Source organism: Misgurnus anguillicaudatus, chromosome 6 (assembly GCF_027580225.2).
Source record: "Misgurnus anguillicaudatus chromosome 6, ASM2758022v2, whole genome shotgun sequence".
In the NCBI taxonomy this organism is placed as follows: Eukaryota; Metazoa; Chordata; class Actinopteri; order Cypriniformes; family Cobitidae; genus Misgurnus; species Misgurnus anguillicaudatus.
Genome location: NC_073342.2, coordinates 21151541 through 21167872, shown reverse-complemented (window position 1 = coordinate 21167872; position 16332 = coordinate 21151541). Strand labels below are relative to the sequence as shown.

The 16332-nt window shown below is 36.8% G+C and overlaps 1 protein-coding gene across 4 annotated transcripts in view; it reads left to right on the top strand.

Moving 5' to 3' along the window:
• Positions 1-16332, top strand: part of immp2l (inner mitochondrial membrane peptidase subunit 2) — a 112714-nt gene that overhangs the window by 37331 nt on the left and 59051 nt on the right. Inside the window, exon 4 of one of the 4 annotated variants that reach the window (XM_073868755.1) lies at positions 6374-6626. The exons of the other annotated variants lie outside the window; for them this stretch is intronic. Coding sequence (XP_073724856.1) covers positions 6374-6395 — 22 coding nt within the window. The 3' untranslated portion in view covers positions 6396-6626. Of the gene's footprint in view, positions 1-6373; positions 6627-16332 lie in introns of those variants that run through there. 4 annotated transcript variants of the gene reach the window in all.

Below are 16332 nucleotides of genomic sequence, written 5' to 3'. Positions count from 1 at the left end.
TTGTTTGTTTGAAAGCAAAGGGTCTGTTTTTTCATTTGATATATTTGTATGTTTATATATTTTCAGAAGAACATTTTTCTGAAAAGCATTTTGTGAAACTTTTGTGAAAATAACAAAAAATTGCTGGCAGGCAACTTAAAAAAAAATGCTGGCAGGGAATGAGTTAATATAACCACCAAATTATCGGCATCGGCAGATATCACCGTGGGTTCACACCAGCCGCGTTTGAGGCGCCAAAATCGCATCTACCGCGTCAAGTTCTGCTTGAACATTTTGAATGCATTCGCGTTTCTAGAGCGAAGTAGACACGCGGAAAAGCAAGCATTTGATGCGCGTCAGAGACGAAATCCACACAGCAGCAAGCAGGCTCCTGATTGGTTAACGCGGCACGAAAATCCTCCAAAGTTCAAACTCGCGTCAAATGCAAAATGCACAAAAAATACCATTCGCGCGTACTGCGCCACACGCACAATTTCCACAAACTAGGCTTCGCGCCAAACGCCTCATTCGTGCCACGAGACCTCCAGATGCGCATCAACGCGTCTTCACATTGGCTTAACATCACCCGCGCTTGACGCCTCTGCCGCGGCTGGTGTAAACGCAGCATCAGTCTGAATAATCGGGTGTCGGTGTAAAAATTTAATGTTGTTTTTTTATTATTCATATTTGGCTGGGTGGTGTCACAAAAGGAGAACACATTTAATATCAGACTTGACATTTAAAATACAGTTTTTGGTCTTTTTTAAATAAGAACAAAAATCATCTTCTTTTTACAATATTTTTTTTTAAGATTGTAGACTAGTTCTAAGTCTGTAACCACAAGAAAATGTATTTCATTGACCATGTTAACTTTAAAAAAAAAAGGTCAGATTTTAGTGTGTATACGCTTGTTACTAAAGGTTGCTTATAATACAGTATTAAACATTTCAATTATAAGTTTATGAAGTTTATATTACTTTAAATTGTCATTGAAATTATTGTGATATTTATAGTGGTAAGAAATGAATATGTAAACCTTACTTAAGTAAATTTAAATACTAAATGTGACCCAGTTTCTGAAATCCAGTCTTAAAGGGATAGTTCACTTTAAAATGAAAATTCTGTCATTATTTACTCATCCTCATGTTGTTCTAAACCTGTATGAATTTCTTTTTTCTAATGAACACAAAAGAAGATATTTTGAGAAATGATGGTAAACACACAGCAGTAAGTGACCATTGACTTCCAGTTCCATAGTAGGAAAAAATATTTTGTAAGTATTGTGATAAATGACTAAGAGAATATTTTGATAAATGATGGTAAGCACTCAGTTGACGGTACCGATTAAATTCCACCATATTTTTTTTTATTCGTACTATGGAGGTCTATGGTCACTTGCTGCTGTGTGTTTACCATCATTTCTCAAAATATCTTCTTTTGTGTTCATCAGAAAAAAGAAATTCATACAGGTTTAGAAAAGCATGAGGATGAGTAAATGATGACAGAATTTTCAGTTTAAAGTAAACTATCCTTTAAGTCTCGTTATCTAATTATGAGATTAGGAGCATCACAGTTTAAATTCACATCTATCAATTTTTGACATGACCTTACTTAGTCAATATTAAAGATATCAAGGTTATAGTTTCCCAGAATGTTCTTTACTTTCAGTTGGACGATTTTAGGTAGAAAACATAAGAAATGACTTTAGCTGGAAGCATTTTCTCAAGTGGTCTCAGACTTTTGAACACCACTGTAAGAAAGAATATATACAGTACAGAAATATACATAAATATATATTATACATATACATTAATGTTCATAATAATTCTTTGCAAAGTGAATCTATAGAATTTTGCACCAAATGCGACATCTAGACATTGTAATATATCATTAGGATTAATCTGTCAAGGACATTGGAGCATGTATGCTGTCTCTTTCTCCTCCATGGCACATTTTGCTGTACAGTCTTTCTGAACTCTCATGTTGTTGCTAGGGTAACCTGTTGAGAGATGACAGAAACATCTACGCCTCCTACTGCAGTGTGTTTCTGATAGCTGCTCACTCAGTAATTTCTAGTCAATATGCAAAACATTTAATGGCAGGTAATTTATTTATTGCCATTTTTCATCTGCCGGGAAACAAGTCCACGGTTCTCCAAGCAATGGAATTATCTGAAATGGTTATTACTTTGCATGCGTTGAATTTAATTAGTGCATTATCTTTGTAGACAGGAAGTCTCTTAATTACGTTTTAGATAAAATTAAGGTTGCTTACCGCCTCAGGTTTTTGTTTTTGAAACAGAAAGTATCTCTTATGCAATGCGACTTGAGTTTTACTTGCCAAAATCTCCATCAGAGATAAATTTTGTCTTCGTTCGCGTTGATGTGCTGTATGTTATGTAATAGCTGAATAATATCGTGAGTAAAGTTTATATTTTATTATGAATTTTTGCTAACTATAATGTAGCAGTGCTTGGTTAGTTAGCATGGGAGATAATTTGAATTTTCAGCAGCTTTTCGCAAACACAGCGTAAAACAAACATTTTACTTTTCTTCACGATTTTACCAAAGTTTGATACTCACAGTCTAGGGGCCCTATCTTGCACCCAGCGCAATTGACTTTGCCAGTGACGCATGTATCATTTCGTATTTTGCACTGGCGCACAGCGGGTTTTTCCCTCCACAGACGCACGTCGGCAAACTAAGGAATGAACTTGCGCTCCCTGGGTGGTTCAGCGCAAAAAAGGAGGCGTGCTCCGGCGCAAACCATCTCTTATGCTATTTTGCAGTTTCAAAAAACAATTGCGCTACTAACAAAAAAAAACTAGTCTAAAGTCAGTGGCGCGTTGCGCGTGGTTTATTATGCTATTTTAAGGGCGCATGCTTGACCATAATGTATAGCACAACGCGCATTGCTTATCTAATCTACACAGATGCAACAGTTATTTTTGCAAATCATAAATTGTTACAATAAAAAATATAAGATAAGGGAAATCATTGTGGTGAGCATTGATTGTGGTGATAGTTTTTATTTATTTTGTGTGGCAGCGTTAAACAATTATCATGCAAATAACGATTAAAATATTTTCATAAGTTTGTTGTGTGGCTGTATTACGTTTATTTTATCTAAATAATGTTTTCATAAGACACCTTCAATGTTTCCATAAGACACCTTCATGTATGTTAACTTGATTTGTAAGTGTAATTTGGGGTTGGACCTTGCTTGCGTTTCTTGTGTCCGATTTCAAAGCCCCCAAACCCTTTTAGCGGTGAGGGTGGACGCAGCGATGTCCTCCTGTGTGCCCGGCGTGCCCGATTTATGCTGGCAAGCTTGGGATCCCCCCGTCTCCTGACATCATTGTAGTGCTTGGCGCAGCTGATGAGACAATTGCGGCTATTTCCTCTCACGCCTGTTTAACCGACGCTGATTTGGGCGGGTTTCTCCCATCCCCATACAAAACAACTTCTATCTCTTTGACTGCTCTTACAAGAACATCGGTCTCCTCGGCTGTGAACCGCTCCTGGCGTGCGCCTTTCAAATCCGCCATAATAATAGCAACCCGCCATGGAACTTGCGCCCTTGCGTTTAAAGGGAATGTTGGATAGCGTTCTGATTGGTTTATTTGACGTTACGCCCAAACCACACCTATGAATAATGAACCTACTTCAGACCAACCCCTTATTGATTTGCGCCCGGCGCAAGACTTATTTCTCCCGCCGAGAAAATAGCAACAGCGCCCAAGATCCGCCCACAAAGTTACTTGCGCTTTGCGCTTCGGACTTGCGTTTCAGATCGTTAAAATAGGGCCCAAGATGTTATATTTATAAAAAATTAGGTATATAAATGTAACTGAATGAAATTACAGTTTTATTCCTTATTTATTTTATTCAGACAAAAACAAAGATTGACCAAAACTTTTAACAACCTAAACAAACTGGTAACAACCAAAAGAGTTTTAACAACACAACCTAAACAAACTGTTAACAACCAAAAGAGTTTTAACAACACAATCTCATGGCAATTTGTACATATGTAACAAGGTGCCTAAAGGAGGTTGCATACTAGATAGGGCTGGGCAAAAAAACGATTTTGCGATTAATCACTTTTTAAAACGTGGTCAATTCAGAATCGATTCTCAAAGAGCAGAATCTATTTTTTTCATATTTTTTTCTGCAAACATTGAACGTAAGATTAACATTAATCAAATTACTAATCTTCTTCACTAGATGTCACCCTCTTTTTTGCCTTGTGCGATGTTACCAAGGAGCGAGAGGTGAGCCTGTCATTCTTTTATTTAGTCCTTAAAATGGCGGTTTTGGGTGCTTCATCGACGTTGATGCCACGTTCACATAAAAAGTAAGAGGTATGGAGGCATTTTAGATTTCGCTAGCAAGACGACGACGACGACGATAGTGTTGTGGCTTTTAATTTCTTTTTATTAATTACCCACTTGTAAACTTATGTTCACTGTTCTTTTTTATTAATACAGTATTTGTTGAATTGAGAATTGAGTATAAAAACCGACCCGAAACCCGGAATCGAAAATTGAACCGAGAATCGAAATCGAATTGATTTGATAGCTTGTGAATTGAAATTGAATCGATCTGGAACATCTGAATCGATACCCAGCCCTAATACTAGACGAGAAATGCAGCGCTTCGTCACGTGTAGGACAACTTGCAGGTATCTCACACTGGATGTGGACATTCAGTAGCACAAGTTGTGCGACCTCCTTAATGCTTTATAATTCGTACTACCAAATTTGTAAGTTTTTGTACAATTTGTTCATCCTACAGTAGTTATGTTGGGTTTAGGGGGAGGGTTATAGGTGGGGTATTGTTTTTTTCTTCTTCTAAGAATCGCATTTTTGTACGATTCACAAATTAATTTATTAGCAAATTTGTACAAATGACTGTGAGATCAAATTGGGTTTAAAATAGTTCACATGGAGTAAAGGAGGTTTAATTGACAGATAAGCTACACATTTTTTGCAAGTTTAGCAGATCAACCAGAGACGGTTACGATTCAAATACATCCCTTGATTTGCGCCCGTACCTCAGTTTCTTTTTTTCATAGCGCACTGCTGTTCAGGGTAGCTGACGGAGGCCAAGGTGAAATATGGGCTAACGTGACTTTGACTAATGGTTCAGAAGAAGAGAGATGGTTCCTGCGCTCGTCGAGGTCAATTCTGGAATAAGGCTGATTAGAAACTTTCCAACTGTAAACCGGTCACAGTGCCCTATGAAGATGAAAGCGACTTTAAGCACTGATGTAATGAATTCAATAATAGTTGATGACACAAGGATACAGAAAGCAGTCGTTGAACGTTATTGGAAAAAGACACCTAATGTGTTTTTTTTGTAATTAAATCTAGTCTCACCTCAGAAATCGATATGAAGTGGCGTCATAAACTACAGCTATTGAGCAGGAAGCAGTCAACAAAGTCTGAAACCTTAATGTTGAAACGTAAGCGGATGGTTAATAAATGGATTCATAAGTATTATTAGTCTAAGATATTTTCAGGTTTACAGTCCTTACAGTTTCCTGCATACAGTTGTCTCATTTAACGGCATATACTTTAAAGATAGTAGACCTTTATATGTAAGCAATAGATGTATATCTACATACTTAAAGGGACACTCCAAATTTTTTTAAAATATGCTCATTTTCCAGCTCCTCTAGAGTTAAACATTTAATTTTTACAGTTTTGGAATCCATTCAGCTGATCTGAGGGGTCTGGCGCTACCACTTTTAGCATAGCTTAGCACAATCCATTGAATCTGATTAGACCATTAGCATCGCGTTCAAAAATAAGCAAGGAGTACCTTGACTCTTCTGTAGTTACATTGTGTACTAAGACCGACGGAGAATTAAAAGTTGTTGATTTTCTAGGCAGATATTGCTAGGAACTATACTATCATTCTGGCGTAATAATCAAGGACTTTGCTGCCATGGCTGCAAGAGGCGCAATGATATTACGCAGCAGCTGAAATTAGTCCCCTTGGTTACTTTAATAGCAGGGGCTATTTTTGGGCACTGCATAATATCATTACTCTTTGGTTATTTTTTAGCACGATGCTAAATGGACTAATCAGATTCAATGGATTGTGCTAAGCTATGCTAAAAGTGGTAGCGCCAGACCCGGATATAAGCTGAATGGATTCCAAAACTGTAAAAATCAAATGTTTAACTCTAGGGGAGCTGGAAAATGAGCATATTTTCTAAAAAAGTGTAGTGCCCCTTTAATATACTATTGTCTGCTAGCTGTGAATGATGATGAATGATATCCACATTGCATTGTACTGTGACAGGACTCCTCAGCAGTAACTGTTATCTCTTTCTATTCCCGCACATGTTTAAGCAAACATCTTTTCTCACATTTTATTTTATGCAGTCTTATTTGGCCCCACCACTGAGAAGTCATCAGGGCCAGACAGCAGGAGGTTGCTCTCGGGCTGCAATGTTATGGAGACATCGCTGTTGGTGGCGATGTGTATTGTATGTTTTTGTGATTGTGGCATACATTTTAAGGCAATCACTCTTTTCTTCTGCTGTTGGTCAAATAAAATACCTGTATTTATCCTCAGTCACGCATAGAAGTGAATCTATTGTAGGAAATTGAAGTAGTTCAGTCAAGGAATGCAATAGTTGCTTTGGCTTGCATGTCCTTAAAGAAATAGTTTACAAAAATATGTCATTCTGTCATTATTTACTAACCTTTTTTAAAAAGAGATTCGTCTGTTTCTTGATTATGATTAGTTTAGAATTGCAAGATGACCAAGATGGTTATAAACGGAGGTCGGAGCCAGGTGCAAATGGGCAGATCAGCCTCAAATGAGGCGGTCTTTACACAAGTGGGCTTAACAAATCTTCAAAGGATTTATTGGCTTATTTAATTTTGTATTTTATTATTAGTAGTATTATTTAAGACAATTCTTAACTTTTGGTCTGCAGATCTTCTGTTCTGGGATTTCTATTGGTCTAGTTGTGTATTTATTCATTCAATGTCACACTTGCTTGCACCCCATCATCTAATGCCCCCCTCTCCAAATCAATACAAAAATACTGTGTCTTGTAGATGATTAAAGCAAGTTACCGACTGCAGATATGTCATTGTTGAAAAGCAAAATCAGTTCTAGAACTGCACGGTGTTGTCTTGATTAATTGCCTGTCTGAATTTGTCGATAGGCACCATTATTTGGCATCGTTTTGTGCTGCTTTTCACACAAAGGCTTTTTTTAATGACGCTTATTTAAACTGTCAGTGAGGCCTAGATCAAGAACTCTGCGGCAGTGCTTGTGACGCAAGCATATTTGGTATGTGATTGATGTAATGTGCGAATAAGAACAATATAAAGACATTTGCAGAGAGTTTAATGCACGGTGTGATGTATAATTGGATGAATAATTTGGGGTGTGACTTGATTTCAGTAATTGGAATATGATTGGATGGAAACATGTTATTTTAAAGGGGATATACCATGAAAATCTGACTTTTTCCATGTTTAATTGCTATAATTGTGAAAATGTGAAAAAGATCAACCCAGTAACTGAATTTTGGTAAAACATTTTCTACAAGAATGTGAAAAAATAGGTCATTGAAAATTGGCTCCCTTGTGATGTCAGAAGGGGATAATACCGCCCCTTAACCTGCTCTATCCACTGTCATTTAGTGCAGAGATCAGCTTATTTGCATGTTAAAGGACACACCCAAAACGGCACATTTTTGCTTAAACCTACAAAGTGATAATTTTAACATGTTATAATAAATTTTCTATATGAGCTAAAACTTTACATACGTACTCTGGGGACACCAAAGTTTTATTTTACATTTTAAAAAGTGTTGTGAAATGTCCCCTTTAATAATATATTAACCATTACATAACAGCCCAGTCACCAGTCACACGAAATTACTAACCTATTTCACTTTTTTTTTTCGTGATTTTGTCACAAATTTCCCTGTTTTTTCGTGATCGTATCACAAATTTCTGTTTATGTGTCATTGTCACCTATTGGTTACACTTTAATAAATTATTAACCATTATATTACAGCCCAGTCACATGAAATTACGTACCTGTAGTCACGTCATTTTCTATTTTTTTCGTGGTTCTGCCACGACTTTCCCGTTTTTCGTGATCGTATCACAAATTTCTGTTTATGTGTCATTGTCACGTATTGGTTACACTTTAATAAATTATTAACCATTATATAACAGCCCAGTCACATGAAATTACGTACCTATAGTCACGTAATTTTCTATTTTTTTCGTGGTTCTGAACTTCTGTCACGAATTTCCCGTTTTTCGTGATCGTATCACAAATTTCTGTTTATGTGTCATTGTCACATATTGGTTACACTTTAATAAATTATTAACCATTATATAACAGCCCAGTCACACAAAGTTACGTACCTATAGTCACGTAATTTTCTATTTTTTTCGTGGTTCTGTCACGAATTTCCCGTTTTTCGTGATCGTATCACAAATTTCCGTTTATGTGTCATTGTCACGTATTGGATACACTTAAATAAATTATGAACCATTATATAACAGTCACACGAAATTACGTACCTATAGTCACGTAATTTTTTTTCCGTGATTCTGTGAACAACTTCCCCGTTTTTTTCAGGATTGTATCACAAATTTCTGTTTATGTGTCATTGTCACGTATTGGTTACACTTTAATACATTTTTAACCATTATATAACAGCCCAGTCACATTAAATTACATACCTATAGTCACGTAATTTTTGTTATTCTTTTTTGTGATACTGCCACGAATTTCCCTGTTTTTCCATGATCGTATCACGAATTTCGTGTTTCGGTGTCACGTATTGGTTAACCAACTGTTTTGTCCTATTTTCTTATCATTGTTGCTTCGTTTTAGGGTTAGATTTACATAAAATGACATCCTTACCAAAACCAAAATCTAACCCCAGGTGACAATGTTAAAATTGAGAAAATATAAAGAAATAAATCAGAAAAAATCGTATAAACCAATACTTAAAGTGACATCCTAACGCAAACACCAAATCTAACCCTAAACCGAAGCGAAAATGGTTTGAAAATAGGAAAAAGTAGTTAAGTAACCAATACGTGACAATGACACATAAACAGAAATTTGTGATACGAACACGAATAAACACGGAAATTTGTGACAGTATCAGGAAAAGAATAAAAAAATTACGTGAACAGAGGTAAATAATTTTGTGTGTAACTGGGTAGCATAACCATTTTTACATTAGAATAAAAAAAATGCATAAACTGCATTTAAAAACAGTCAGGACATCTAATATGAGTTTACAATTGGGTATAAAATAGTCTTCTAACTGCCCCACCCTTCAATAACAGCCATTTTGCAAAGTCTGAATCACATTGTGACAGATTTATAAAACATATAGAGCAGAAGGCACCATACACAACCGAGGACAGCCGAAGGTTTGACAAACGTTCCCCTATTTACTCCTATTGGTAGTTCTACTGGTAGTTAGTAATGATAGGTTCACCTACTTTGTCCTCATTACCTACCAGTGACTGGACAGGCCAAGTTTCTCTTCACCTTCAGGCAACATTTAAATGTTATGTGATTTTGGAATGGGGAAGAAATTTTAAGGTATTTTAAGCAGTCCCATGATGCATTGCTGTGAACTGAGTGCAAAAATGATGCGAGATGACGGGATGACAGATCTCTTGTTTCATCAAATCCTCAAGTCAATAAAATTGTGCAAATGTAATATAAATGTGTGTATTGCGGACCTCTCTATGTTTTCATCTACTTGCTGTCCTTTTGAGTGCACGAGGTCTCAATCTATAACCCCAGCAGCTGCTGTGTCCTCACCACCCATAAAGATCTCTTACCTGTTCGCTCTTTTAATTATGCTAAGTGCTAACGCGCCAACCTTCAGCAGCGTGCGGAAAGATGTCACTTTTATAAATTGCTCCCTCCCTCCTTTGTCACTGCTTCCTGTCACAGTTTTAATTAAACAGAGAGAGAAAGAAAGACTTATGACCAGCGAGTACATTTGATTGGGCTTTGAAAGCCGAAGGGGATTAGGCCAAAATTGTCGTTCGTCGGGGAATAGATCCGCGTGTGGCCGGATACATCTCTTTTTATCTTTTAATAGCTTTGGTTGTTCCAATATTAACACGTGTACGTTAAGAGAATATGGTCGAGTGCCGGATGTTACTTACAATGGTTGTGTTTACATGAGCGTGTTTAAGATAAAGCTGCATTTGCTTCTATAATGTGACGTAAATCAAAGTTTAACAGAATATTCAACAAAAAAAATACAGGATTGGAATACCGTAGGAATTGGAAAACTCTCTCTCTCTCTCTGTGTCTCTCTCGTTCGCTCATTCTCATTCCGGCCTTTATATCTCCTGTACAGCTCGAGCAGCAGTTTTTCTCTGTACTACTGATGATATCAGATATTTCCCATCACTCTCCTGCACATTGATGTCTGCTACAGTACATCCAGTTCCACAAACCTAAAAAAAGAAAAACTTGAATCCTGGTCTGGAATAATGGAACCGGATGTAATATACTGTTGCGTGATGTTCTTTCAGAGCACATATTAAATTGTTTCTGTTCATATACAGGACAAGTTATCTGGTTGTTTGTGGTTGTTGTTGACAAAATAGATCAGCTACAATTTTGACATAAGAGATGTGGCGTTTAATTTTTTATGGTAACCATGTGTTCCTGTAGCTTAATTGGTAGAGCGTTGCGTTAGCAGTGCAAATAAATGCATAATCACATACATTTTTATAAAAAAGTAAATGCAAAGTTAGAGTATCAAATAAGAAGCATACAGTTACAAACATCTCTTCACGTACTATTTTGCACATGATTTCAAATGACATCATACAGACCAATTTTGTTGTTTTTTCCACATTAAAGGGAACATTTTCATTACCGCAACGTGTCCATGACTGGATTTGGGTTCTTTGACATGGAAAAATTATAATTTAAAAATCTAAAAAATAAAAAGCTTCAGTGCATGTTATACTATAAACATTTATTAAAGAAACGTGTAGAGACAATAATAAGGAATATAAATGTGTCCAAGACCAATTTTCTCATCCTCCGCAACAATTTTCAATCATTGTTTAAGCCCTCAAGGAACTAACATTTAAAAAAGGGACATGTTGGAAGGGACATAATTGACTGTGACAACCAATATGGCTACCAGATAAGCAGTTCTTATTTGTTCTTTCCAAATAAAAGTTGAAATTTTGTTTGTCGTAGTACCTAGACAACTTTTTAGTTCTCATTACCGAAACATGAGTTTGTAAATGCATATATTTAATGTAATATCATGTTACGGTAATGATAATTTTTGATAATGATAATCTAAAAAATGTAAATAATTCTATAGGAAATATTTTTAAATCTTCTAAAAAATGGTTAAGTTCAGACTTAATCTTATATGTGCAAAAAATTGGCTTCAATGGCTTTTTAAAAATTCTGATGCTGGACACCTTCTAAATCTGGATTTCGTTAGAATCACCCACATCTAATCAGTCTATAACATCAAACCCCTTTTGATTTAATGTATATCAATCATGCAAATTATCATTTACACCTTTAACACACGGTTGTGTGCATTACTTGCACTGTTTATGTCTTTTTTTCTCTTGGAGTTATGATTATAACTAGAAAACCCTTCAATGAATTATTAAATGAATAATTAATGTATGTGATCTCAAGTGTTCTCTTTATTGTGTTTGCTGTGTGGAATCTTAAAGACCACGCTTGACGGCTTGAAAGCCTTCATTCATTATCATTTCTTTCGCAAGCCATCATTTCTTCCTCTGCATAAATCTTCATTGGCAAACATGGCTCGTGATAACAGCATCTCACTTTATACGTTTAAAATTCAAGACAACAGTACTACATTACTGCCATATGCAGAAGGCTAAATAAAAAAGGCTGACAAAAAGGAATAAGCTCAGACACAAAACCCTCTAATGGGTCTGTCGGGGTTTGAGCATGTAAATATTTTTTGTACGCTACTGCGAATGGGTGGAGAGCGCTTCTTCCATCGTTGCTTTGCAGTAGAGAGAAAGGTCACACCGTGATCGTACAGTTTTTCTACTGGTCATATGTCTCAATGTGATACGAATTCAAAGGTCAGAGTTCACTAGACTTAATGGAAAAGATTTTTGCACGAATTTGTGGTACCGGTCTGACACATTCGCATGTGTGGATGCAAGTCAGTGGAACGAAAAGTGCAGTTCAATTCAATTTTATTTATATAGCGCCTTTCATAATTGTTTAACTCTTTCACCGGCATTCATATACAACAGACATATTCCAAACGAAAAAAGGTTAAAAGTGCACGCATTGGAAAAAGTTAGGAATTTATTAATTTATCTAAGTTGAGATAAGAACATAAAATATTGAAAAAGCTAATTTCCTTTGCGTGTCATTGATTACTCCTTTGCGTGTTAATGGTGCCGTTGAGATGGTCGACCTGTGGTTTCGGCTGAGGGAATATGGTTCCAGATCGTCAGGAAACGGGGGACATCTACTTGGAGCAGCGTGTGGTCCAGTCCCCACCTGATTAAACCTCATTTACTGAAATCCTTATTTGCTAATCCTTGAAATCCTTATTTAGTAAGGCAAGTATGCTGTCAGACTCCCACCAGGCAGGAAAGAACGTACAAGGAGAGATGAAAGACTAACAAGCCCAAGCCATTTGCTTATCCCACCCCCAACCTTCCATTCACCTTGCCTGTGCCCTGATCTTCCTCATTATTTGAACTTAGATCATCACTCGTGTGTGTGTGTGTGTGTGTGTGTGTGTGTGTGTGTGTGTGTGTGTGTGTAAAGGTACTGTACGGGTAGAATTTATCTTTTAATCATACCATGAATATTCTATTGATGTGTTATATAAACTTTCTGTAACTTTAAGAACTGAAAATCCTTTTCCAGGCTTTTTTTTTAGACAAAACAGAGAAAGTCTCTGTCTTAGATTTCAAATCTCATTTAATTCAAACATGACAGCATAATAAATTGTCTCGTTAAACTGTTTTCGGAAATCGTGACTTAATTTGTACTGTAAGTGGATCGCAAAGGAAAATTTAAATTTGTTTAAATTATTATTTATTAGTTTTTTTAGTATATGCCTGATCTCTTAAGAATTCATACTGTAACTATTTTATAAAATATTTTGTATAAAATTGTACCATGTAATAAACGTACAATTATTAGAAAATGGCAATAATTAAGCCCCACCCTTAAAGCTCATGTAACACAGGCTGTTTCTGCATTTCTGATGTTAATTTGGAGGACCTATAGAGTAGTATGACAACCTTTATATCTCTGAAGAGTCTTTAGTTTAATCAGATTTATAAAAGAAAGATTAGCTTTACCGAATCTTTCCGATAACGTACGAAAAAATTAAGGAGTTACTACCGCGGGTGGAGCAAGTACGAGTCATGCAACACTACAACACTTTTAACTTATGATTCACTACATGTTCGTGTCATTTATATAATATGCACGCGCCTATTTCCAACATAAGACAGAAGTCTTACTTACCGCATGCAGCTCATGACCCGGTTTGGAAAATCCAGCGCATCAAACACTCACGCAAAACTCCGCTGCTACCCCGGATAATAAACTATATCCATTGTTTTCATAAGGCTGGCTTTCTTCTCATTACATCCTAAAACACACTTGTTCATTCGTGCCGTTGTTGAGTTTTGAAATTAAACAAAACTGTGTCGCGTGATAAGATGTTTGCAAGTTGTAGCGTCTCCCGCTGATTGATGGGTGGGCGGGGTTTTCCGGGGGAAGTGCCCATATAAAGAAGTGATACGTATAGAAAACCCTTGAAACGTCAGTTGGACCTGTAATCGAAAAAACTTTCCGAAACTTGTACGAACCCTGGAGAAGTGCATACGGCACAGAAATACTCTGTAACACGCCCAAATGCTTTTTTGACACATTGCCTACGTTTAGCATGAGGAAATCACTCTATAACTGTGTTAATAAGTCAGAATGCTTGAAATACCATTGAACCCCCCCTTTAAATCCAGCGTCACTGGGGCGAAGCAGATCATACTTAAATGTATGAATGAGATTGTATGATTTAAGTCACCTCATAAAACAAGATGGTGTTTGGTTATCCCTTTACACATTTGAATTGACGTTACCGTTTTACTTTTCTTCTTCGGGAAACAGTAAATTGTCCTTTCCCAAGATCTGACCTGTAGCCATGTGTTGTAATTCTTTTAGTGTTAGGTGAGAGAGTTTAGCGATGCGTTTAATGTGGTTTTAATGTAGGGTGGAAGTTGACATATTTGACGCTGTAATGTTTGATGTTCCATGATGTAAAACTCCTTCACCTCGTATCATTTAACATCTATTGCTCCAGTTTGATCTTGTAGGCTTTTGAACCAGGGCACTCATAACAGTCATTTGCTCTGATATAAGGCTCTTTTAGGGCAAGATCTGGTTTCATTTCAGGTGTGTTTTTGCCTCGTGGTAAATTACACACTAATAAATGCTGGGTTGTTTGAAGTCATTGTTAGGTAAACTATGAACAAACCATTTTACATTATCCTATGCTGGGTTGTTTCAACCGAAAAGTCTGTCTGTCTGTCTATCTGTCTATCTATCTACAGCGTCTGTCTGTCTGTATGTCTGTCTGTCTGTCTGTCTGTCTATCTGTCTATCTGTCTATCTATCTATCCATCTATCCATCTATCCGTCTATCCGTCTATCCGTCAGTCTGTCTGTCTGTCTGTCTGTCTGTCTGTCTGTCTATGTATCTATCTATCTATCTATCTACAGCATCTGTCTGTCTATCTATCTACAGCATTTGTCTGTCTGTCTGTCTATCTATCTACAGCATCTATCTATCTGTCTATCTATCTACAGCGTCTGCCTGTCTGTCTGTCTGTCTGTCTGTCTGTCTATCTATCTACAGTATCCATCTGTCTGTCTGTCTGTCTGTCTGTCTGTCTCTATCTATCTATCTATCTATCTATCTATCTATCTATCTATCTATCTATCTATCTATCTATCTATCTATCTATCTATCTATCTATCTATCTATCTATCTATAGCATCTGTCTGTCTATCTATCTACAGCATCCATCTGTCTGTCTGTCTGTCTGTCTGTCTGTCTGTCTGTCTGTCTGTCTGTCTGTCTGTCTGTCTGTCTATCTATCTAATCTTATCTATCTATCTAATCTTATCTATCTATCTATCTATCTACAGCATCTGCCTGTCTATCTATCTACAGCATTTGTCTGTCTGTCTGTCTGTCTGTCTATCTATAGCTTCTGTCTGTCTATCCATCTACAGGGTCTGTCTGTCTGTCTGTCTGTCTGTCTGTCTGTCTGTCTGTCTATCTATCTATCTATCTATCTATCTATCTATCTATCTATCTATCTATCTATCTATAAATCTATCTACAGCATCTGTCTGAATGTCTGTCTGTCTGTCTGTCTGTCTGTCTGTCTATTTATCTACAGCATCTGTTTCTCTGTCTATCTATCTATCTACAGCATTTGTCTGTCTGTCTATCTATCTACAGCATCTTTTTGTCTGTCTGTCTATCTATCTATCTACAGCATTTGTCTGTCTGTCTGTCTGTCTGTCTGTCTATCTACAGCATATGTTTGTCTGTCTGTCTGTTTGTTTATATGTCTATTGTCTCTGTCTACCATGTCTGTCTACAGTGTCTGTCTGTCTGTCTGTCTGTCTGTCTGTCTGTCTGTCTGTGGTATCTATCCAGCTACAATATCTGTCTGTCTGTCTGTCTACAGTGTCTGTCTGTCTACAGTGTCTGTCTTTCTGTCTGTCTACATTGTCTATCTACAGTATCTGTCTTTCTGTCTATATGTCTACTGTGTCTGTCTACAGTGTTTGTCTGTCTGTCTGTCTACAGTGTCTGTCTGTTTGTCTACATTGTCTGTCTGTCTTTCTGTCTGTCTTCAGTATCTATCTATCTATATACAGTATTTGTCTGTTTGTCTATATGTCTATCGTGTCTGTCTACAGTGTCTGCCTATCTGTCTGTCTACAAAGTCTGTCTGTCTTTCTGTCTGTCTACAGCATCTATCTATCTACAGTATCTCTCTGTCTGTCTATATGTCTATCGTGTCTGTCTACAGTGTCTGTCTGTCTGTCTGTCTTTTTACTGCACACTCTAATGACAAAAGCACTGTATGTATTTTCCTCAGGAGATGTAAGTCACCTTTGTAATTTATCACAGTTTTTGACTGCTTATTAATTAGGTCTCCCATTTGCCTTTTAGCTGTCATGGTAACATGACTCTCAGTGTCACGCAGGGCTTTCAAAATCTGCCTTCTGACTATCATTTCTTATCAGGGCATTT